Consider the following 25,662-nt stretch of genomic DNA (forward strand, 5'->3'; position numbering starts at 1 on the left):
GTGTGCAAAGCTGTCATCAAGGCAAAGGGTTGGTATTTGAAGAATCTCAAATATAAAATATATTTTGATTTGTTTAACACTTTTTTGGTTACTACATGATTCCATATGTGTTATTTCATAGTTTGTGTCTTCACTATTATTCTACAATGTAGAAAATAGTAAAGATAAAGAAAAACCCTTGAATGATTAGGTGTTGTAAAACTTTTGACCAGTAGTGTATATCCACCTAGAGTCCTCTAACTATGGCTACAACTAACTGCCCTCATATATGAAGCTGGGCAGATCACAATATGTAATGTGGAGAGCCACCAGAAGATGGTGACAGAGGCTTATGCAGGGAAGAATGTAGAACATCTTGACTTCATACATGACTTGACTATGCAGTTTGATCACACAAGCTGGCGATGACCAAGTTAACGCTTTTAAATATTTTCTATGTAGATGGTCAATTTGATACCTGTATATGCTTTAGCAAACCACTAAAAATGACTCTTACACCATATAGTCAGAGGAGATTTCTAATGTACATAAAGATCTGGGATCAGGCTTGGTAAATGTATAGCATCTGTAGGGTTTGACATATGACTGGCCCCTTTACTCTTTGCTAACAATTGCTTGATATGTAGCAAATGCAGTCTAATTACTAAATGTGGTCTAATGTTGTGTTTTGCAGTACACATATAATCAATATTTTTTTATTGAATACTGAAACAGTTTTCCCTCAATTTCTCTGAGAAGCTGTCACTTCATATAGTATCTACACACATGTAAAATAAGGTGTATAGACTAAGGCATATTGACCTGTGTGCAAGTCATCATCACCTGGTGCAGGTTTTCCAAATACTGTAGATCATTTCATTCAGATGAAAATTATCCTGAATTGTTTCTTATTTATAAATCAACTGTGCCATAAGAGTCTGTATAGTGCACTGGTGGCTGCAAAGATACAAATAAAATGGCCCATGTGTGTGAGTAGCCTATTGTTTTTGGAGAAGCCAATAAGGATGACTACAACTACAATCATTTTTAAAAAATGGTATGAGCGTAAAGCAAATCTCATCAATGTTCAAACAAATAACTTCTTCCAATGAGGTACTACCATATCGTGAGTATACGTACAACATGATTGAATTGTAGACATGAACACATTTATATACACACAACATACACGCAATGTACACACAAATACACAACTGTTAAGCATGGTACATGATATTCAAAAACTGTATTTTACAGTAAATCATTCTGGAAACCTCGCATGACTTTAACCTTTTTGGCATTTGACCCAGAAATGTCCTCTTGTCCAGGGCAGGCCAAAAAAATTATCCCTGTCTGTTAACTCTTGAGTACATTTAAGAGTCCACCCTGCAAGATGAAGTATAGGACAGTCATCCCTGTGATGTCAAGTGTAGTGTGTTATTTGAACTCCAATGTCTGCGATTAGACAACTCTGCAAAATGGCATCTCCAGTTCAGAAGTCCCTTTAGTTCATCAAGGCCCTGCCATAGCACTCCTTTCTCTGTACAAAACAGTCTGTTGTTGTTTTGAGAGTGCTTCAGATCAGTTTTGAGCTCTGTGACCTCTAGAAGTGACCAGTAGGCCGCAGTGTATGAGGCTGGGGGTCAGTCAATAGGGGGTGCTATGGCAGGGCAGTGTGTGAGTGATTCTTTTCTTGATTTCTGTTGCCCAGCTGTGGAGACGTGAGGGACCCTCCTGCAGACGAGAAGACAGAGAGAGAAGAGAGAGCACTCTTAGCTTTAGACTGAATTCCTATAAAACAGCTTTCGCTCTGTTTTGTTTTAGTAATCTATTTAGCCTCTATTACATCTTGCTTGTTTTTTATCTAACATTTCATTGCTTTATATTAAAGTGTGTTGGAAGTTTGCTTTGGTTTTATCTTAAATGTCTCTTTACATGTTATTGTGTTTGTATAGCACTTGAACCAGGGGGATATTTCTCCTAGTTCTCCTCCATATTTCTCCATACTCTTCTTAGTGTAGCATGATGTACTACTGTACTCATAATGCACTTCTCCGTCTGTCCCAGCCATAGAGATCCTATTCAATTACTAGAGGGGCTATGTCATCAACCCTCAAAGTTCCAGATGGCAGCCCTATTGGTCAGGAAAAAATCCAAACCAGTCTAATTGGAATGAATGGCAGTAGAGACATACTTGTGATTTCACTTATGCAGGAAAATACAATTGTGTTATAGAATTATTGTCAACCCAAAATATTGTAATATAATTATAAATACAGTTTATACAAGTTTTATACAATTATACTGTATGCAAACAGACCATAAATGTCTGTTTTTGTTTTATTGGAAAGCTGTCAGTGCTATTATATGATACAATATCAGTACTTGTTGCATTTACAACTTGTCTAAGTCCTATCATTTATATTTTGCATTTTAGTAATTTAGCAGACACTCTTATTCAGAGCAACTTACAATTAGCGGATTCATCTTAAGATACAATATATATAAGTATGCGGACACCCCTTCAAATTAGTGGATTTGGCTATTTCAGCCACACCCGTTGCTGACAGGTATATAAAATCAAGCATACAGCCATTCAGTTTCCATGGCCAAACACTGGCAGTAGACTGGCCTTACTGAAGAGCTCAGTGACTTTCAACGTGGCACAGTCATAGGATGCCACTTTTCCATCAAGTCAGTTCGTAAAATGTATGCCCTGGTCAACTGTAAGTATTGTTATTGTGAAGTGGAAACATCTAGGCACAACAACAAACCAGCCGCGAAGTGGTTGGCCACACAAGCTCACAGAACGGGACCGCAGAGTGCTGAAGTGTGTAGCGTGTTAAAATCATCTGTCCTCGGTTGAAACACTCACTACCTAGTTCCAAACTGCCTCTGGAAGCAATGTCAGCACAAGAACTGTTCATCGGGAGCTTCAGGAAATGGGTTTCCACGGCCAAGCAGCCGCACACAAGCCTAAGATCACCATCGGCAATGCCAAGTGTCCGCTGGAGTGGTGTAAAGCTCGCTGCCATTGGACTCTGGAGCAGTGGAAACACGTTCTCTGGAGTGATGAATCACGCTTCACCATCTGGCAGTCCGACGGACGAATCTGGGTTTGGTGGATGCCAGGAGAACGCTACCTGCCCCAATGTAGTGCCAACTGTAAAGTTTAATAATGGTTTGTGCCAACTGTAAAGTTGAATAATGGTTTGGGGCTGTTTTTATGGTTTAGGCTCCTTAGTTCCAGTGAAGGGAAACCTTAATGCTACATCATACAATTACATTCTAGATGATTCTGTGCTTCCAACTCTGTGGCAACAGTTTGGGGAAGGCCTTTCCTGTTTCAGCTTGACAATGCCCCGGTGCGCAAAGCGAGGTCCATACAGAAATGGTTTGTCGAGACTGGTGTGGAAGAATTTGACTGGCATACACAGAGCCCTGATCTCAACCCCAGCTTTGGGAGGAATTGGAACGCCGACTGCGAGCCAGGCCTAATCGCTCAACATCAGTGTCCGACCTCACTAATGCTTTTGAGGCTGAATGGAAGCAAGTCCCCGCAGTGATGTTCCAACATCTAATGGAAAGCCTTCCCAGAAGAGTGGAGGCTGTTATAGCAGCAAAGGGGGGGACCAACTCCATATTAATGCCCATGATTTTGGAATGAGATGTTTGACGAACAGGTGTCCACATACTTTTAGTCATGTAGTGTAGCTAGGTGGGACAACCACATATCACAGGCATAGTAAGTACTGTGGCAAAGAAGGGGGTCAAGTGATAAATAGCAGATATGTGAGAGCAGAACTAATAAACGGGCTCTGCCCTCTCACTAAAATGGCCACCCCGGTCAGAACTACAGATCACAAAATGTCTGACTGCCATAACTACAATTCCCAGAAGCAAGGGGAACGCTCAGAAGGTGGGGCTGACCCACAGATAAGGGGTCAAGACAAACCAGGAAGAGAGAGAGGGGGGGCTGGAAGGATCTGTGAATGAGCTGGACTGTTTGGACTTGACTGTTGGCGTTTGGACCTGGACCTACCGAGAACCCGATTCGTGTACCGAACCCTGCTATCCTTGACCTTGCCTGCGGCCTGCGTGGGCCAGGATGGTGAAAAAAACACACAGGTACTGTCCTGTTCGAAATAACTCTCATTTTGGGGTGATTTCAGTGACGGTTTCCCGCTTAATTTGTGACAAATTCTCCTAATCTTGAACAAGTTTGTCACAGTACGCTTTTCCTCAATAAAGTAAATATCATCAGAGTCAGAGCTAGAAAGGGGGGGGGGGGGTCAAGTGCAAGTGCTGTGTCAAGAACGTTTTTTGTGTGTATGTGGGAAGAGGGGTAGGGGTTCGAGGTGATGAGGGGGATTATTTAAGATACTATTTGAAGAGGTAGGGTTTCAGGTGCTTTGGAAAGATGGGCAGTGACTTTGCTGTCCTAGCTTCATGGGGAAGCTGGATCCACCATTGGGGTGCCAGGACAGAGAAGAGCTTGGATTGGGCTGAGAGAACCCCTAGGGAGCTGCCCTCCCTTAGGGGTGGGAGGACCAAGAGACCAGAGGTGTCAGAATGGAGTGCTCGGGTTGGGGTGTAGGGTTTGAGCATAGCCTGAAGGTAGAGAGGGGCAGTTCCTCTTGCTGCTCCGCAGGTAAGTACCATGATCTTGTAGTGGGTGCAAGTCTCGACTGGAAGCCAGTGGAGTGTCTGGAGGAGCCTGGATTAGGACCTGTGCCACTTCCTGTGTGAGGTAGAGTCTTACAATATGGATGTTGTAGAGCATGAACCTGCAGGAGCGAGACACTGCTTTGATGTTTGCAGAGAATGACAGGGTGTTGTCCAGGGTCACGCCAAGGTTCTTTGCACTCTGGGAGGGAGTTGTCAACCATGATGGAGAAGTCTTTGAGCGTGCAGGCCTTCCCCGGGAGGAAAAGCAGCTCCTTATCGAGTTTGAGCTTGTGGTGGTGGGCCAGCGTCCAAGCTGAGATATCTACCAGGCGTGCAGAGATGTGTGTCACCACCTGGGTGTCAGAAGAACCAAACCCTGGTGGACACCAGTAGTAAGAGTACGTGGTGCAGACACAGATCCTCGCCACATTGCCTGGTAGGAGCGGCCTGCCCGGTAGGATGCAACCCAAGAGTGCAGAATCTGAGACGTCCAGCCCTGAGAGGGTTGAGAGGAGGATCTAATGGTTCCCTGTTTCGAAGGCAGTGGATAGATCTAGGAGGATGAGAACAGAGGAGAGTCAGCTTTTGCACACAGAGAAGAGCAGTCTCAGTTGAGTGACCTGTCTTGAAGCCTGACTGGTTAGGGTCAAGAGATCATTCTGAGCGAGATAATGAGAGAGTTGATCAGAGACACAAGCTCAAGTGTTTAGGAAGAAAAGAAAGAAGGGATACTGGTCTATAGTTTTCGACGTCAGATGAGTTTCTTGAGGAGGGGAGCGACTCGGGCCATTTTGAAATCAGAGAGGTCGCAGTTAGTGGTCAGGGATGAGTTGATGAGGGAAGTGAGGAATGGGAGAAGGTCTCCAGAGATGGTCTGGAGAAGGGAGGAGGGGATGGGGTTGAGCGGGCATGTTTTTGGGCAGCCAGACCTCACTAGTTGTAGAATTGTATCTGGACAAAGAGGGGAGAAATAGGTCAAGGCCTAGGGTAGTTCTGTGTGACTGGGACCAGTGGACTCAATAGGCTGAGTGAATGAGGAGTGGATGTTGTCAACCTTCTTTTCAAAGTGGTTGACAATGTCGTACACAGTCAGGGAGGAGGGAGGGGGTGGAGGATTAAGGAGGGAGGAGAAGGTGGAAAATAGTTTCCTAAGGTTAAAGGCGGAAGCTTGACATTTTTATTGATAGAAAGTGGCTTTAGCAGTAGATACAGAGGAAGAAAAGGTAGAGAGGAGGGAGTGAAAGGATGATAGGTCCTCCGGAAGTTTAGTTTTCCTCCATTTTTGCTTAGCTGCCCCGCAGCCTTGTTCTGTAAGCTCACAATTAATCACTCAGACTCGGAGCACGATGGGAGGGCCTAGCTGGCCGGGAAGAAAAGAAAAGAGACCGTGCGAGTCAGAGGATGCGGAAAGGCACATGACCATCTGGGTAGGAGCTGAGTAGCTAGGGTTGGAGGAAAGGGAGAGAGAAAAGGAAACAAAGTAGTGATCAGAAACCTAGAGGGGGGTTGATTATTAGGCAAACTAATATAAAAACATTATTTTACTCTATCACAGCACTGTCAAACCATGGTTGACCAACTCCCTGATCAAAATGGCTGACCATTATCCCATCATAAAAAGGTTAATGTCCATTCTAGTATTCTAATTCCTCATTCTATGGTCCATGTCCCTTCTTCCTTATCAATACACTTACCTTCCTGACAGGTGGGTCCTATCCAGCCATGTAGACAGGTGCAACGGCCGTTCCGTGGGTCACACCACGCCCCGTTCCTGCACTCACAGCTCTCAGAACAGTCCGGACCGTAGCGGTTCACTGGACAATCTGGACAAAGCCCAGACAGGGAAACAAGAACTGTGAGAACACTTTTAGATTATGGTGCTGTTTGGCCTGTAGGGGTGAATCCTTACTTTGACTTAAGTCTAACTGCATTGATGTTAGTGGGAGACTAAGTGAAAATTGGACTTACACTAAATGGAAGTTAGGATTCGCCCCATAGTCGTTTGAGGAAACAGACGTTGATGAACCATACTACTTAGATACCATACTACTTAGAACTACCTGTGTCGCAATGCGTGCCCATCTTCCCTGGGGGGCACAGACAACGGCCGGTCATGGAGTCACATGGAGTGTCCCCTTCGCAGTCACATGACCGGATGCAGCCCACCCCGAAACGACGCTGCTCACACTCTGTGACAGGGATCGAGCGGGAGGGGAGCACATGACACAGGAGACAACATCTTAGCTGTAATTATGACTGGGGCATGTAACAGTCACACTTTATCAGCAGTTACAACCATATTATTAGTCAATTGTATCTACTAAATCTCAACTTAATCCTTCTCACCTTTCTCACAGCGGTATCCATGGTAACCAGGAGGGCAGAGGCAGTGCCCTGTGCTGGGGTCACAGGGGGCGTGGCCTCGACACTTACACTGGAACTGACAGCGGTGGCCATGGAAACCAGCAGGGCAGGCTAGACAGAACATAGAACAGAAAGTTGGGATAGTAAAACATTAGAACATCAGAAAGAGCATTCAAAAAACGCCTTGAATAGCTTTCTTATATCGTTTCTCACTCTCCTAACATAACCCTTCAAATCTAAACTCTGACACTCACAGTTTTATCTACATTAAAATCAAATTGTATTGGTCACATACACATATTTCAGCAGATGTTATTGCGGGTGTAGCGAAATACATTGATTCATTGATTTCTTAAAATTGAGTTATTTCACATGGCCAATTTGATGATTCATTGATCCACTCAAAGCAGCAGTAACTGAATGGCGCTGACTTACCGTGTTCACACAGGTGACCGTAGTATCCCGGGTCACACCGGCACTCTCCCGTCACTCTATCGCACGTCCCATTGTTATTACAATCACACCGCAGTTTGCAGTTGGCCCCGTAACTCCCTAAGGGGCACTCTGAATGACAGAGCAACAGAAACACACACGTTATAATGGGTAAGCAATGGAATTCGGTCATGGGCTCATCATGATATCAGGGGCACTTAAATGGAGTCTTCACATCAATTCACAACACAATGAGGAGAATGGGAAATGTGAGCTGTTGACCATGGTTGTCACGACCTGGGTTCAAATAATATTTGAGATCATTTCAAATAATGTGTCTGTGCTTGATTGAGGTTGCTTGTTGCAATGTAGCCTATAGAATTGAAGCGAAAGTGCAAACCATGCCCACCTGGCACTCCAGGCAGGCTAAAGCAAATGTTCAAAGTCATTTAAAGATTTAGAATAGTATTTATAGCCAGGTCTGGTCAGGTCACCTCTGTCACAGCTGGGTCCGGTCCAGCCTAGTCCGCAGGTACAGCCTCCAGAGACTGGGTCACACACACCACTGTTACGGCAGTTACAGCGCTGGCCACAGTCCACCCCATACCAACCCTGGGCACAACCTGAGAAACACACACAGGCACAAACACACGCAGGCACCAGCACGCACACAAACATCCACACCGTAGACTGTCAATAAAACATGACTGGATGGATTATTACATATGACACTCATTGTGGAGCAGGAATCAACTGTGTGTGTTAAAGTGTGTCTATTACCCTGTCCGCAGTCTTCTCCCCGCTGGCCGACCTTGCACACACACCTGCCCGTCTCGGGGTCACTCCGTGCCCCCTCCCCACACAAAGCCACCCTGGCACAATCCTGCCCATAACGCCCTGATGGGCAAGCTGGTAGAACCAGAGGAAAAGAGTAGGGAAAGAGAGGAGACCATACAAAACGTTACTTGGTAGTGCTTGTGTTATAGGATGAAAAATGAATGACAATTACCATTTTACTTTTTAACGTTACAATAAATACTTAGTAAATAACAAACTGTAGCCTATGGATATGCCCATGCCCCTGGCACACGCTGGCACTCACTGATGTTGCAGTCTGCTCCGATGTAGCCAGACAGGCACTGGCAGGTGCCTGTGGTGGTCTGGCACACACCAGCATTCCTACACTGGCACAGCCGCTCGCAGTTTGGGCCGTACCGTCCTATGTCACACTCTGTCAAGCCAAACACACACAGGACTTAGCTGTGTTTAAATGTCAAAGTTTTTTTCTAATCAGGTGAGGTCATAACTAAGGTCAAGAGTGTTTCCTGATCAGGTCACATTGTGGAAAACCTCCTGGGCCTACCTATGACTATAGTAAGTTAAACTTTCAACAGTGGAATTCCTTTGTGACATTGGTTTAGGAAGTGTGTGTCTGTGCGTTAATGTGTGTGATGGGGTGCTTGCCTTGATTACAGTTGTAACCATGGTAACCGGGGGTGCAGTAGCAGAGGCCGGTGTCAGGGTGGCATAGCTGGTTGGTGCCAGAGCACTGGCACACCTGGTTACAGTTCAGCCCATATGTGCCAGGCTGGCATACTAGCAGAGAAACACATAACACACGTTGACTCCCATACAATATCCTGATATATGGACTTTTTCAGTGGGCTACACAAAAAGGTGTGCCTACATGTTGGGTAGTAGTAATAAGGAAATGGTATGTATATTTACTATCTTCTACTTTCATTCAGCAATCCCAATACATATACCGCATATCTACCTCAGGCCCTTTTTTCTAATACCTCAGAAACATGTCCTTCCTTCCTTGGGGTTATCACAGATCTGAAATGGTTGGATTGGTGAAAGTATCACAAAGATTCTTATAGATCCGTGCTAACCTCAAGGAACCAAGGAAGGGAGGAAGCATTCTGTGTTACTCTACTCTCCTATCCCTCTGGCTTCTAGGCTAGACTAGTCTTTTCCAAGGCACTCACTCTGCTCACAGCCGTTGCCAGTGAATCCAGGGGGACAGCCACACTCGCCAGAAACGTGGTTGCAGGAAGTGCCGTGGGGACAGTTACAACGTAGCACACAGTCCTTCCCATAGGAGCCAGGTAGACAGGCTGTGGTGAATGTGGAAATCACATACATTCAATTAAGTCAATGCGTGCGGTCTGCTGCTTATGATTTACAGTATGTACAGGCCCTTGTGATAAATAGGTTCAATACATTTATAGTAGCCTCAGAGTGGGAGTACTGATGTAGGATCAGGTCTCCCCATGTCCATGCAATCTCATTCATTATGATCTAAAAGGCTAATCTGATCCTAGGTCAACAATCTGACCTTACCTCTGTCACATAGAGATCCCCTCCAGCCAGGAGGACACACACACACTCCGCTGACGTGGTCACACATGGGCCCATGTTTACATTGACACTGCTCCTCACACCCTGGGCCAAACAGGCCAGCCTCACATGCTGTGTAGGGTACAAGCGCACAAAAAAACATGAACATTTTTAACTGCTGTCATCAAAGTGCTTATTCTCGCCTGCGCTGCGGCTTCTCGTATTCAACCGCTTGACAGAGCGCTTCCCCCTTGGATTGGAGCCAATAGCCTTCTGTAGGCTACACCACGAAAAACATGATTAATTACGCTGTTGTTATGATTAAGCATATACAAACACATCCACTGTTTCGATTACTGTCTTTTATTGATAAATAAAAACGAGAACAGAAGGCAACATGGTAAAGATATTAGAATTGCAAAAAAAAGTGCCCGTAAGCTTTCAAATAGGCTAACACAAATTCAAACTCAACAGAGCAAGAAACTGACAAATATAGCCTTAAACCTTTCAAAGAAATGTATAAACTATGCTGCATCTCTTCTTATAAACAAATTGTGTGAATAACGCAAAAAGAAAGATGTGCTATCTAGCCTATTTAACAGTCACAATGTTTAAGCTATAAATTAAGAAATGATATCTCTCATAAACAAATTGTAAAAAGCAAAGACATGATACTGTATAGCACTCACAAAGTTTAAGCCAGGGTTTCCCAAATGATGGCCCGTGGGCCGAATTTGGCACACGGGTGATTTTATTTGGACCCCCAACTTTTCTGAGCAAATAATCATTTTGTTTTTTATTTTTTTGTTGGACATAAAAGACTATAAAAAAACCAGCAAATCAGATTTTCATTCTTTTCCAAAATCTTTTCCAAAATATTTCAATGCATAACAGAGAGATATATGTGAGTAACTTTTTTTTAAATATGAAGATATACTGTATTTGTTTTTTCAAGTGAAGCGGCAGAGATGGTGGCAGGTTCCCGGTTGGGTGGAGTTAAGTACATTTTGGCAATTCCATTGGTCCTTGAGCAAAACCCCATCCAATCCAGGAGCATGCTGCTTGCAAATTGTGTCCACTCAGAGGGATGTTACCACCAAGAAAGGAAAAGGTCTACATCTCCAGTGTTGTTTTGTGCCAACGGCTGATAAACCACAGCTGTTCATTTTTGGACATCTCAGGATAAACCCAGCTGAAGAAGAACACTATACTACAAAATGCTTTAGAAATGTGACTTGTTTGTACAGCTTTCCTTATTTGTTGTAGTTATAAAACAAAATATAATTTTAAACAAATGTTATTGAAAGCTACATATAAATGTGTCTCAAATGTATCCTGTAATTTCAACAAATCTGTGATGTAGCTTGTGCTGGCACTGAATGCAATACAAGTAGGTTTGAGGGGGCTCTAGTCCAGTTTTTGAGAAGTTTGTTTTCTTTCACTTTTGAGTTCCTGAATAACCAGAAAAGAAAGGCCAAATAGTTTTTAAACTAATTTAAAAACATTGCTTAAATGCAATTTCACCTGTGACGCATTTGGATTTGGGATAGACCCTACTGTGTCTGTTCTTTGGATTCATAATTTTAAATTGACCATTGCATGTTCAATAACTTTTGATCATAGTTTTTTTTACCACTTTTGCTAAACAATTATTATTATTTTTTTTATTATCCTACAGACATCTTGAGAGACAAGCCTTACTTTTTGGTGCCTCAAGGAAAGATACGTTAATCATGTCAACTTACTGGAGTGAAAGGAGGAGAATCGTGAAGGGAGCTGATAGGGATAAGCAGGAAATTGCAGCTGCATATGCTGCAATGGCTGATGCTATTTCAAGTAACCATGGCATGGATACAACAGGCAACTGGGAAACTGCAACTCCTGTGCCACAGGAAAGAACCAACTCCTTTTTAGTAGAGGCTGACTGTGAGCCCTGTTATGACTTATCCTCAAACACTAAAGAAGATAGTGAAGAGGACATAACATTGACATGGTGGGCTATTGACAGCATCATTTTCCATAATGCACTCTCAAAGCAATTGAAAATTCTCTCCAAGGATCATCCAAACCTGTCTAAAGACCTAAGAACCCTTCTGGAGACAAATTAAATGTAAACATCTTCTTTCCTGTATTATGATGGAATATGACTATATCTATATCTATATATATCTACTGACTGAGGAAAACCTAAAGCTAAGGACTCAGCTAGCTAAGAATGTAACATCTTGCATATTTCTATTTACTGTAGCCTTAAACATCATGGTCTGCAATTGTTTTCAGGAGTGTGACAATGATTAACTGTTCTCCAGGCCAATGGGTCGGTTGGAGATTTGTCCTTGCCTGAGGTCATCCATTTACTGCTGAACGACCGGCAAGACCTGGAGCTGCTAGAGACCATGCTGACGTCCAGGAGCAACTTGTAAGCACGCACAGAACTTTAACACATAATGCATTTACATTAAATATCTGACATCTGACATTGTCAAAGACCCCAGCCACCCCAGTCATAGACTGTTCTCTCTACTACCGCATGGCAAGCAGTACCGGAGTGCCAAGTCTAGGACAAAAAGGCTTCTCGACAGTTTTTACCCCCAAGCCATAAGACTCCTGAACAGGTAATCAAATGGCTACCCGGACTATTTGCATTGTGTGCCCCCCTCCAACCCCTCTTTACGCTGCTGCTACTCTCTGTTTATCATATATGCATAGTCACTTTTACTATACATTCATGTGCATACTACCTCAATTGGGTTGACCAACCAGTGCTCCCGCACATTGGCTAACCGGGCTATCTGCATTGTGTCCCACCACCCACCACTCGCCAACCCCTCTTTTACGCTACTGCTACTCTCTGTTCATCATATATGCATAGTCACTTTAACCATATCTACATGTACATACTACCTCAATTAGTCTGACTAACCGGTGTCTGTATGTAGGTCTCGTTACTTTTATAGCTTAGTCTTATAGCTATAGTCTTTTTACTGTTGTTTTATTTCTTTACCGACCTATTGTTCACCTAATACCTTTTTTGCACTATTGGTTAGAGCCTGTAAAAGTAAGCATTTCGGCGCACGTGACAAATAAACTTTGATTTGATCTGTCTCAGTTTCTTTACAATAAATGAATATAAAATATAGGGGGTGGGAAGGGAAATATGTTAACATAGTGTCATTTATAATACTTATCTCACTTTGTAGGTTAGGTTTCTGTCTGTAAAGGGGGCCAAGAAGAAGGTGTGCAGGGGAGAACTGTACCGGAGCATCAAGTCTCTGACCATCAGGCTCAAAGCCAGCTTCTTCTCCCAAGCCAAAAGACTGTTCAACAGCTGAACCCCGGGCTGACTACTACAAGCTACCACACACTTAGCATTATTCATATTCTATACACACTGGAATTACTATAGTGTACCAGACCACTGCAATAGTCATGTTACCTTAACTCCTGTACATACTCATAATTTTAACTATGCTGCTACTAATGCACTGTACTGTATTTTTTTATTTTACCCCACTCACTATGCGCATGAATAAACATTGTCTTTTTTGATCTTATTCTATTTTATTAGCATGTTTCTTTAGTGTTTTCTTTTTATTATTTGTAGTATTACTATATTTTATATTTACTGTCACTTATTTGATTGTTCACTTTTGTCACTATTGCATTGTGTGAGAAGCCTGCCAGTTGTATATGACCAATACAATTTGATTTCATTTATTTGTTGTCACCTGTGGACCCAGATCTTGAAATAATTTTTCCCACACATAATCATTTAAAGTACTTTTCCAAAAACATGTTTTCATGCTTTTGCCATGACATCCAATATATAGAAAATATAATAATAAGCTGTGATGGGGAGCAGGCATGCCTCTGGCTTGACGCCGAGTAAAGCGGCTTGCCCCAAGGGGCAGCTGTAGTGTGACTAGGCAGTGTGAAGAAAATGTCTCACCAGCGGGATGAGCGTGGCTGCTCAGTGAGTAAAAGCATCCTGTCGTGGGCCCTCTATCTGTTTAGCTGACAGGCAGATATGCTGTCACGCCGCAGAGCCATTACTCTGCTCACCAAGTGCTCGTTGCTAAGTGGGAATATGACATCTGGCAATACCTGAGAAAATAATTTGGCTGATACTTAGCTGTGTAATTGATATCTAACCATACATTATATGTACAGGTTTATGAACTCACTGTGAATGGCCGGCGTAAGTGTCCTTCCCTCAATAATAAGAGTTGATGAATAAAATATAGACCTACAGAAAGCTGAGACAGTTCTCTCTTCAACAGTAGCAACATTGGTTTGCTTGAAACAATGTTTTTCCCACGATTGCATTTTGAAATGTTGTGCAACCAGAAAGCATTTTTCTCTCCCACTACTGGAGCACACAAAGGATAGAGAGTGAAAGTGAACTATAAATAGGCTACAAAAGCAGCAAGAAGGAACACTGTGGAGTCCAGACAACTCTCTGATTGACCAGTGGGCCATGTAGAAATGTTTTGGAAGCCATTCAACCAGTCTGAATACAAAAGAAGCCATCCACCCTTGATGGGTGATTAGCAGGACAATGGAATCTTGCTGTGAAGAGAACATATGACATTTTACATTTTAGTCATTTAGCTGACGCTCTTATCCAGAGCGACTTACAGTAGTGAATGCATACATTTCATTTCATGCATTTTTTTTTTTTTTTTTGGTACTGGCCCCCCGTGGGAATCGAACCCACAACCCTGGTGTTGCACACACCATGCTCTACCAACTGAGCTACAGGGAAGGCTTGACAAGTATTGAGACTAAATTTAGATTAAAGCAGATATTTTTAAGAATGTAACTGTAATCCGAGTACACATCTTTTTTTTTTTAAGTAATCCAGGTTGGTTACTATCTAAACTTTGTCAGAATTTGATCAGGGTTGGGTTGTAACAGATTACATATAAATCAGGATTACATAATCCGATTACAAAAATGAAGTAACTGTAATCCGAGTACACATTGTTATTTTAAGTAATCCAGGTTGATTACAGTTACTTCATTTTTGTAATCGGATTATGTAATCCTGATTTATATGTAATCTGTTACAACCCAACCCTGATCACACATATAAATACACATGCAACAACATTGACAAGACATACTAAAAAACACACATACACACTCAGTAAGTCAGGTCAGAGTACAAGAAAGTACAGGTCTAAGGGCAACATGGTTAAGATTCTGGTTCCTTACCTGTCTGACAGTGCTGTCCTACCCAGCCTGGGCCACAGCTGCACTCTCCACTGCGACGGTCACACACACCACTGTTCAGACACGCACAGGGCTGAGCACAGTCCGCCCCAAACCAGCCATGGGCACACTCTGGGGATAGAATCAGAATCACCTTTATTCACCAAGTACATTTGCACATACTCAAAATGTTACTTTGTGATATGGTACTGCTAGTGATAGACAACATTTAGAGACAGAATACAGACAGAGGAGTTTACACAGAGTTAACATACATTATATACAAATAGGTAGAGTGAACTAGAGAAAGAGAGACAGGAGGGAGGAAGACAAGAAGGACTCATAAAATAAGTCATAGTGTTTTCTCTGCTATTGCACAGCTGTTACCTAGTCACATTATCCCTACCTATATGTACATATCTATTACCTTATGCCACAGCACATCAACTCGGTACAATGTATCTAACCAAGTTATCGTTACTCATTGTGTATTTATTCCTCATGTTATATTTCTATATTTTTCTCTCTGCATTGTTGGGAAGTAAGCATTTCGTTGTTAGCTTATACCTGTTGTTTAAGAAGAGTGACAAATAACATTTGATTTGATTTGAGAGAAAGAGGGAGGAAGAGAGAGGAGGAAGGGAGGAGAGCTAAAGAGGAGGGAGAGAAAGATAGGTAGGGGAGAGAAGAATGATAAAACGAGACATAGAGAGAATGGGACACACAGCAGGGGGAAAGAGAGAAAGGTGATCCAGTTGTCAGTTGATTATCTAAATAGATCGTTCAGAGTCGTTGACATAAATGCTCAGATTACATACAGTTCAATGGGAGGGGGAGGAGCACACACAGGGGAGACCAGGAGGTTGAACTCTGACTTCTATTTAGAACTTATTGTATCTAGAGACTTTCATACCATGTTACAAGCTCTAGACAGCAGATAAAATGGGCAGATCAGTGTTTGATTTCTCCTTCTACTTTAGAACTACAGAGGTTCCCTGAGTTGTGCCTGGTTCACAAGACATCAGGAATAACATCTGGCACAAATCAGACTGGATGTAATGGTGAGCAACATAATGGAACAATTAACTAATTAATTACCAATTGTTACAATGTATTTTTATACTGAACAAAAATATAAACGCAGCATGCAACAATTTCAAAGATTGTACTGAGTTACAGTTCATAAAAGGAAATCAGTCAGTTTAAATAAATTCATTAGGCCCTAATCAATGCATTTCACATGACTGGGCAGGGGTGCAGGCATGGGTGGACCTGGAAGGGCATAGGCCCACCCACTGGGAAGCCAGGCCCAGCCAATAGGAATGATTTTTCCCACACAAAAGTGCATTATTAGAGACAGAAATACTACTCATCACCCCTACTCAGACTATCCCGCAGGTGAAGAAGCTGGATGTGGAGGTCCTGGGCTGACGTGGTTACACGTCGTCTGCGGTGTTGAATGTACTGCCAAATTCTCTAAAACGACATTGGAGGAGGCTTATGGTTTATAAATTAAATATTAAATTATCTGGCAACAGCGCTGGTGGACATTTCTGCAGTCAGCATGCCAATTGCACACTCCCTCAAAACTTGAGACATCTGTGGCATTGTGTTGTGTGACAAAACTGCACATTTTAGAGTGGCCTTTTATTGTCCCAGCACAAGGTGCACCTGTGTAATGATCATGCCATTTAATCAGCTTCTTGATATGCCACACCTGTCAGGTGGATGGATGACCTTGGCAAAGGAGAAATGCTCACTCACAGAGATGTAAACACATTTGTGCACACAATTTGAGAGGTATAAGGTTTTTGTGGTATATAACATTTTTGGAATATTTTATTTCAGCTCATTAAACATGGGACCAACACTTTACATGTTGCGTTTGCATTTTTGTTCAGTAAAGTTAATTACACAGTTATTTATGTACAGTAAAAGAAAGTTCTACCAATTGTTATGTTCCTTTTCTACTGTAGTTCCAAAGTCTACGGCAGACGTTTCAAGCCAAATTCCAGTTTTTTAGACTTAACTGTTGAAGAGTTGATATATTTCTGTGTGGTAAGAGTGGTGTAGAGTTACACTGCCTTCAGAAAGTATTCATACCCCTTATGACTTTTCCACATTTTGTTGTGTTACAGCCTGAATTTAAAATGTATTCAATTGAGATTTGTTACCACTGGTCTACACACAATACTCCATAATGTAAAAAGTGGAATAATATTTTTCAAAATGCTTACAAATGCATTTAAAATGAAAAGCTGAAATGTCTTGAGTCAATAAGTATTCAACCCCTAATAAGTTTCATGGACTCACTCTGTGTGCAATGATAGTGTTTAACATGATTTATGAATGACTACCTCATCTCTGTACCCCACACATTAAATTATCTGTAAGGTTCCTCAGTTGAGAAGTTTAACTACAAACACCAGGGAAGTTTTCCAATTCCTCGCAAAGAAGGCACCTATTGGTAAAATGGGTTAAAAAAAGCACACATTGAATATCGCTTTGAGCATGGTGAAGTTATTAATTACACTTTGGATGGTGTATCAATACACACAGTCACTACAAAGATACAGGTGTCCTTCCTAACTCAGTTGCCGGAGTGGAAGGAAACCTCTCAGGTATTGAATGAGGCCAAAGGTGATTTTAAAGCAGAGTTTAATGGCTGTGAAAACCGAGGATGGATCAGCAACATTGTTGTAAGGACCGACGTCGGGGATGAGAAGCAGGTATGGGGAGTTGAACATTTAATGCGGAACAGAACAGGAACAGCATCAGTACACGGGTATACAAAGACATACAAACATTAATGCAGAAGCAGGGAACAGAGCGGGGAACCAGACAGATATAGGGAAGGAATGACAGAGGTGATTGAGTCCAGGTGAGTCCAATAATCACTGAGGCGCGTGATGGGGGGAAGGCAGGTGTGCGTAATGATGATGGCAGGAGTGCGCAATGCTGGGGAGCAAGAGCGGGAGCAGGCGTGACAATTGTAGTTACTCCACAATACTAACCTAATTGACAGGGTGAAAAGAAGGAAGCCTGGACGGAAGAAAAATATTCCAAAACATGCATCCTGTTTGCAACAAGGTACTAAAGTAATACTGCAAAGTGTTATGCTTGGGGAAAATCCAATACAACACATTACTGAGTACCACTCTACATATTGTCAAGCATAGTGATGGCTGCATCATGTTATGGGTATATTTGTAATTGTAAAGGACTGGGAAGTTTTTCAGGTTAAAAAATAAACGGAATGGAGCTAAGCACAGGCAAAATCCTAGAGGAAAACCTGGTTTAGTCTGCTTTCCACCAGACACTGGGAGATTAATTCACCTTTCAGCAGGACAATAATCTAAAACACAAGGCCACATCTACACTGGAGTTGCTTACCAAGAAAACAGTGAATGTTCCTAAGTGGCCGAGTTACCGTTTTGACTTAAATTTACTTGAAAATCTATGACAAGACGTGAAAATGGTTGTCTAGCAACGATCAACAACCACTTTGACAGAGATTTTAAGACATTTTTTATATCCAAATCTATCTGCCTGTAGCTCAGGACCTGAAACAAGGATAGGAATATACTTGATGCCATTTGAAAGGAAACACTTTGAAGTTTGTGGAAATGTGAAATGAATGTTGGAGAATAGAACAGATTAGATCTAGTAAAAGATAATACAAACCAAAAAAATGTGTTTTCTATTATTTATTTTTTTGTTCCATCATTTTTGAAATGCAAGAGAAAGGCCATAATATAATATTGCATTTTTGGAGCAAAGTTTCAGATTGATCCAATGAAGCATTGCAATACTGGACAATATTTTGTATCAAGTCTGCCCAAATGTGCTGAATTGGTCAATTGATACTATTTCAAGTATATAACTATAGAGAACCTACAAAAATGATATGATAATACAACATTTAAGTTTACACACTCCCAGGAATGTCATACATGATGGATCATTAGCTTATACACTAACTTTCACTCATCTAGATGGCCGGGCGGGGTGGGTGTGGAGCCAGAGACAGCAGGGGTTCAAACTGTAGAACCCAGTTCCTACATTTGAATATAAAAATAGATTTTATCAAACAAAACTATGCTACATATTATCTCTGGGACCCTCAGGATTACAAATCAGAGCAAGATTACTGAATGTAAGTACATTATTTACCTTCAGAGGTGAATGTATCAAACCAGTTGTCGTGATAAACGTTTTTTGTTGTTGTGAACTTTCCTCAAACAATAGCATGGTATTTTTTCACTGTAATAGCTACTGTAAATTGGAGAGTGTAGTTAGATTAACAAGAATTTAAGCTTTCTGCCCATTTAAGACATGTCTATGTCTTTGAAAGTTTGCTGTTACTTACAACATCATGCTAATCACATTAGTGCATGTTAGCTCAACCGTCCCGGTATAGGGACACCAATCCCGTAGAGGATGTATTAAGGCGTCAGCATGCTTCAGATTGTCTGGCGCCTAGCCGAACAGAACGAGTGTGCTCGCATACTCCCTTAAAATACCTTCGCAATAGTACTGTTTGTCAATTTTGAGACAGCGTAGCAGACACCGTAGCCAGTATACACTACCTCAAAATAGTCAGGATTCATCTAAAATAACTAAAGAAATCTGTCATACATTTTGACGTTTTTGCAGAGGAGATCTTAGTCGCAGAATTTTACATCTAAGTAAGATGTTTGGGGCAGTATTTCTCAATGAAAAAAAAAATGAAAACGGTTCATGTCTCGTTGAATGACAACAAAGACTTTATTGGATCATCTGTACTATTGACCAATCACTGACGAAGGGGCGTAGACTTCGGCTTCGGAGGAGCACTGCCAGAGCCCTGCAAAATGACCTCCAGCAGGCTACAAATGTGCATGTGTCTGCTCAAACGGTCAGAAACAGACTCCATGAGGGTGGTATGAGGGCCCAACGTCCACAGGTGGGGGTTGTGCTTACAGCCCAACACCGTGCAGGACGTTTGGCATTTGCCAGAGAACACCAAGATTGGCAAATTCGCCACTGGCGCCCTGTGCTCTTCACAGATGAAAGCAGGTTCACACTGAGCACGTGACAGACGTGGCAGAGTCTGGAGATGCCGTGGAGAACGTTCTGCTGCCTGCAACATCCTCCAGCATGACCGGTTTGGCGGTGGGTCAGTCATGGTGTGGGGTGGCATTTCTTTGGGGGACCGCACAGCCCTCCATGTGCTCGCCAGAGGTAGCCTGACTGCCATTAGGTACCGAGATGAGATCCTCAGACCCCTTGTGAGACCATATGCTGGTGCGGTTGGCCCTGGGTTCCTCCTAATGCAAGACAATGCTAGACCTCATGTGGCTGGAGTGTGTCAGCAGTTCCTGCAAGAGGAAGGCATTGATGCTATGGACTGGCCCGCCCGTTCCCCAGACCTGAATCCAATTGAGCACATCTGGGACATCATGTCTCGCTTCATCCACCAACGCCACGTTGCACCACAGACTGTCCAGGAGTTGGCGGATGCTTTAGTCTAGGTCTGGGAGGAGATCCCTCAGGAGACCATCCGCCACCTCATCAGGAGCATGCCCAGGCGTTGTAGGGAGGTCATACAGGCACGTGGAGGCCACACACACTACTGAGCCTCATTTTGACTTGTTTTAAGGACATTACATCAAAGTTGGATCAGCCTGTAGTGTGGTATTCCACTTTAATTTTGAGTGTGACTCCAAATCCAGACCTCCATGGGTTGATAAATTGGATTTCCATTGATTATTTTTGTGTGATTTTGTTGTCAGCACATTCAACTATGTAAAGAAAAAAGTATTTAATAAGATTATTTCTTTCATTCAGATCTAGGATGTGTTATTTTAGTGTTCTCTTTATTTTTTGGAGCAGTGTATATGCACGCAGTCTTCCAAACTGTTTTGGCTGGGAAGCTTGTGGAGGCCTTTACCCAGAAAGACTCACAGCTGTAATCGCTGCGAAAACTGCTTCTGTAAAGTATTGACTTGGGTGTGAATACTTATGTAAATGAGATATTTATGTATTTCATTTTCAATAAATCTGCAAAAATTGTCTAAAAACATGTTTTCACTTTGTCATTATGGGGGGTATTGTGTGTAGATGGGTGAGAGGAAAAAATATATTTAATCCATTTTGAATTCAGGCTGTAACACAACAAAATGTGGAATAAGTCAAGGAGTATGAATACTTTCTGTGCTGCCATCCTGTTAGAAGGTAACATCATTTTATTACAATGGTTAAGATGGATTTTCATTGTGTTCCATGATGTTATTTGCCCCCTAGTGGAGCTTTCTGGCACTTAGACTGTACGCAAACAGGAAGTAGATAATTCGTTCTGCGCTTATAGAAGCAGCTAAAAACAACTCTACGGTGCAGGTCTTTCAGTGTGGCTATTTCTTGTCACGCTTCATCCTCGGAAAATATTTGTTTGCAAGTTCGATTCAAGCATTTAGCTAGTGATGATAATCTTGTTATTGATAGAGTTGCTTACATATCAATGTTGGTTGGTTGTATTTACTCACACAAATTGCAATGCTTTTCATGTATGCCGTCAGCTGTATTACTTTGCTCGTGCGTCATGTAAACGAATTGTAAAACATACAATACTGAAGTTTGTTACTGTTTCTAGTGTAATATGCTTTGTTAATCTACAGAGATGGTTGTACATTATTAGAGTAATGAAAGGAGTTAGCCAATTACCATATGAGTAACAATTAGCTACATGGTTTGGCGTCATGCCAGATGCATGGTACCCTCGGCAAGTGTTTTGTATTTTCATGCAACTTCAACTTGAAATGTATAATGTACAGCTACAGTATGTCGATTTGAATTGAATACTAAAGTATATTCTTTTTTGTATTTTGCAGTTTCACAACATAAACGTTTTCAATATATTCATTCAAGAAAAGTCACGCCTTGGGAGTTTTATTGAAGACTTAGTTGTTAGCTATCTGTCTAGTTTTGCATGGGAACGCAATTCAAGGGCAGAATACTTTCAGAAGGCACTGTACCTGTCCACCTGAGCCCCTCCCTTTTCCCTGCATTGCCCTGTTCCTATATATAGCTAATATTTTGGGGATTGGGGGATATTGAGCGGAGTTTCATTCATTCAACACTGGCCATGTTATCTGGAACATGCTATGATCTTTGTCTTACTGTAGGCCTATTTCTCACATGATATGGAACTGTTGAATTTATTTTTAGACAAAAAGCTCAATAGATATTGGATGTGAAAGTGAGGTCCAAATCCCAGACCACTCAACTGAAGTGAATGCAGAGTATATGCAAATCTTGATGTGCTATTTTGTCCCATTCCATGTGAATTCTTGAATAACATTTGTATTTGTGTTACACTGTTGTTTTTTTGCTATGTTTGTCGAACTAGACCTAGAATGCAACTATTGCATTAGTGTCCAGTTTTAAAATGCTTTCTTCCATCAACCTTTATCAGCTTGTTGTGTACATAGGCTGTCCCTCATGCTCAATGAACTAACTATACAGCATAGCGTGAGAGCACAACAATAGTCAATCCCTTTTAATCCTACTGCCTCTTTAATCAACATTAATTCATTTTATATTGGTCTTTATTTAAGGACGGTGAGGACAAACCCAGCTTGCTGCTTTCCTTTCACACTGTGCTCAGAACTATAGCATCAATGTGTCCTGATTGTGACAGTGGAGCCCTGTGTGAAGGCCTACAGCAGGACCCAGAGATGGCATCAGTAAAGCTGGAAGACTGCAGTCCAAGACCGGAACTGGAGGTCTTAATTTAAGATGAAGAAATGGACAAGTCCCCATGTCACAAAACCAGACGCCGGAAGGACAAGGTCATTGATTCAGGTGCCTTGTAGAGGAAGATGTTCGACGTATTATACTTTTCAGAAATAAATGAATCATCTGATCATTGTGACCAATTTGGAAAATATGTACAGTGAGGGAAAAAAGTATTTGATCCCCTGCTGATATTGTACGTTTGCCCACTGACAAAGTAATTATCAGTCTATAATTTTAATGGTAGGTTTATTTGAACAGTGAGAGACAGAATAACAAGAAAAAAGTCCAGAAAAACGCATGTCAAAAATGTTATAAAATGGTTTGCATTTTAATGAGGGAAATAAGTATTTGACCCCCTCTCAATCAGAAAGATTTCTGGCTCCCAGGTGTCTTTTATACAGGTAACGAGCTGAGATTAGGAGCACACTCTTAAAGGGAGTGCTCCTAATCTCAGTTTGTTACCTGTATAAAAGACGCCTGTCCACAGAACTAGTCAATCAATCAGATTTCAAACTCTCCACCATGGCCAAGACCAAAGAGCTCTCCAAGGATGTAAGGGACAAGATTGTAGACCTAAACAAGGCTGGAATGGGCTACAAGACCATCGCCAAGCAGCTTGGTGAGAAGGTGACAACAGTTGGTGCGATTATTCGCAAATGGAAGAAACACAAAAGAACTGTCAATCTCCCTCGGCCTGGGGCTCCATGCAAGATCTCACCTCGTGGAGTTGCAATGATCATGAGAACGGTAAGGAATCAGCCCAGAACTACACCGGAGGATCTTGTCAATGATCTCAAGGCAGCTGGGACCATATGTAACAGTGTAGGTTCCGTCCCTCTCTTCGCCCCAACCCGGGCTCGAACCAGGGACCCTTGCACACATCAACAACTGACACCCCACCGAAGCATCGTTACCCATCGCGCCACAAAAGCCACGGCCCTTGCGACGCAAGGGGAAACCCTACTTCAAGTCTCAGAGCGAGTGACGTCACTGATTGAAATGCTATTAGCGCGCACCACCGCTAACTAACTAGCCATTTCACATCGGTTACACATAGTCACCAAGAAAACAATTGGTAACACACTACGCCGTGAAGGACTGAAATCCTGCAGCGCCCGCAAGGTCCCCCTGCTCAAGAAAGCACATATACATGCCTGTCTGAAGTTTGCCAATGAACATCTGAATGATTCAGAGGACAACTGGGTGAAAGTGTTGTGGTCAGGTGAGACCAAAATGGAGCTCTTTGGCATCAAATCAACTCGCCGTGTTTGGAGGAGGAGGAATGCTGCCCATGACCCCAAGAACACCATCCCCACCGTCAAACATGGAGGTGGAAGCATTATGCTTTGGGGGTGTTTTTCTGCTAAGGGGACAGGACAACTTCACCGCATCAAAGGGACGATGGACGGGGCCATGTACAGTCAAATCTTGGGTGAGAACCTCCTTCCCTCAGCCAGGGCATTGAAAATGGGTCGTGGATGGGTATTCCAGCATGACAATGACCCAAAACTCACGGCCAAGGCAACAAAGGAGTGGCTCAAGAAGAAGCACATTAAGGTCCTGGAGTGGCCTAGCCAGTCTCCAGACCTTAATCCCATAGAAAATCTGTGGAGGGAGCTGAAGGTTCGAGTTGCCAAATGTCAGCCTCGAAACCTTAATGACTTGGAGAAGATCTGCAAAGAGGAGTGGGACAAAATCCCTCCTGAGATGTGTGCAAACCTGGTGGCCAACTACAAGAAACGTCTGACCTCTGTGATTGCCAACAAGGGTTTTGCCACCAAGTACTAAGTCATGTTTTGCAGAGGGGTCAAATACTTATTTCCCTCATTAAAATGCAAATAGTTTTATAACATTTTTGACATGCGTTTTTCTGGATTTTTTTGTTGTTATTCTGTCTCTCACTGTTCAAATAAACCTACCATTAAAATGATAGACTGATCATTTCTTTGTCAGTGGGCAAACGTACAAAATCAGCAGGGGATCAAATACTTTTTTCCCTCACTCTCTTGAAAACATTGAGTGTTGAAAGAAGAAGTCACGCACAAGAGGAAATGTTGAGAGTATATTGGTACACGTCTGAGCAATACACTGAAAACAACCTCTGTAGTCAAACACTGGGGCTGAATGTCAACATTAAAGATGAAGAGGAAAGTGAGAAGACAGGAGGATTGGATCATGGTAAGAGCAAGTTTTATCTAGAGCAGTTTGGTCTTCTCCAGATATCACCTGTCATTGTGTGAGCTGTTAACCTATTTCCTGTCACAGACTTGTGATTTGACATCAACTTTCTCGATGCCAATACTTGTTTTATTCACTGTATGGCAGTCAGTAGTTTACATTTATTACCATATCGTGATGGGAAGAAATGTCAACATATGGTTGTTTCTGATCCCTCTCTTTTGCCTCCCCCAATAACCCGCTTCCCTTGTCATGTAAAGCCCACTTACAGTAAATGCACTTGTATATCACACCAACTGACTTGCTATTCAGATGTCATTCACACAGGAGAGAGATATCTTCAGGTCCAGGATCCAGAGGTGGCATCAGTGAAGCTGGAAGACTGCAGTCAAACACTGGCCTTGAATGTCATCATTAAAGATGAAGGTGATGAAGAGGAGGAGAAAGGGAAGAGTGATAATTTAGTTTCTCATGGTAAGAACACGTATGAGGGAGTAAACAATTATTATCTTGCCATTCAATGAGAGAGGTACATTTATATCATGCTACTCGTACGATTTGCGATAGATACAACTGTTTGAATCATTAAAGAGTGAAATAAGTTGATTCTTTGCCACGTGTTTCAGCTGCTCTTTTTTCTGTTGTTATTCACACAGGAGAGCCACTTAACTCCTCTGACAAAGTTGAGGCGGCTTCTCCATCCAAAGA

General features: G+C 42.3%; 1 protein-coding gene across 3 annotated transcripts in view; it reads right to left on the bottom strand.

Annotated features, from left to right (window-relative positions):
• Window positions 1-662: 662 nt before the first annotated feature.
• LOC115168938 (multiple epidermal growth factor-like domains protein 6) overlaps window positions 663-25,662 on the bottom strand; it is a 198,501-nt gene continuing 173,501 nt past the window's right edge. For all 3 annotated transcript variants that reach the window (XM_029724469.1, XM_029724470.1, XM_029724468.1), the window contains 12 exons: window positions 15,004-15,132; window positions 9,790-9,918; window positions 9,435-9,563; window positions 8,908-9,039; window positions 8,546-8,674; window positions 8,224-8,352; window positions 7,938-8,066; window positions 7,447-7,575; window positions 6,994-7,122; window positions 6,708-6,836; window positions 6,342-6,470; window positions 663-1,713 (listed from right to left, as the gene is read on the bottom strand). In XM_029724469.1, the coding sequence (XP_029580329.1) occupies window positions 1,640-1,713; window positions 6,342-6,470; window positions 6,708-6,836; window positions 6,994-7,122; window positions 7,447-7,575; window positions 7,938-8,066; window positions 8,224-8,352; window positions 8,546-8,674; window positions 8,908-9,039; window positions 9,435-9,563; window positions 9,790-9,918; window positions 15,004-15,132 (1,496 nt within the window). In that variant the 3' untranslated portion in view covers window positions 663-1,639. The remainder of the gene's footprint in view (window positions 1,714-6,341; window positions 6,471-6,707; window positions 6,837-6,993; window positions 7,123-7,446; window positions 7,576-7,937; window positions 8,067-8,223; window positions 8,353-8,545; window positions 8,675-8,907; window positions 9,040-9,434; window positions 9,564-9,789; window positions 9,919-15,003; window positions 15,133-25,662) is intronic.

The sequence above is a fragment of the Salmo trutta genome, chromosome 30, assembly GCF_901001165.1.
Source record: "Salmo trutta chromosome 30, fSalTru1.1, whole genome shotgun sequence".
Lineage (NCBI taxonomy): Eukaryota > Metazoa > Chordata > Actinopteri > Salmoniformes > Salmonidae > Salmo > Salmo trutta.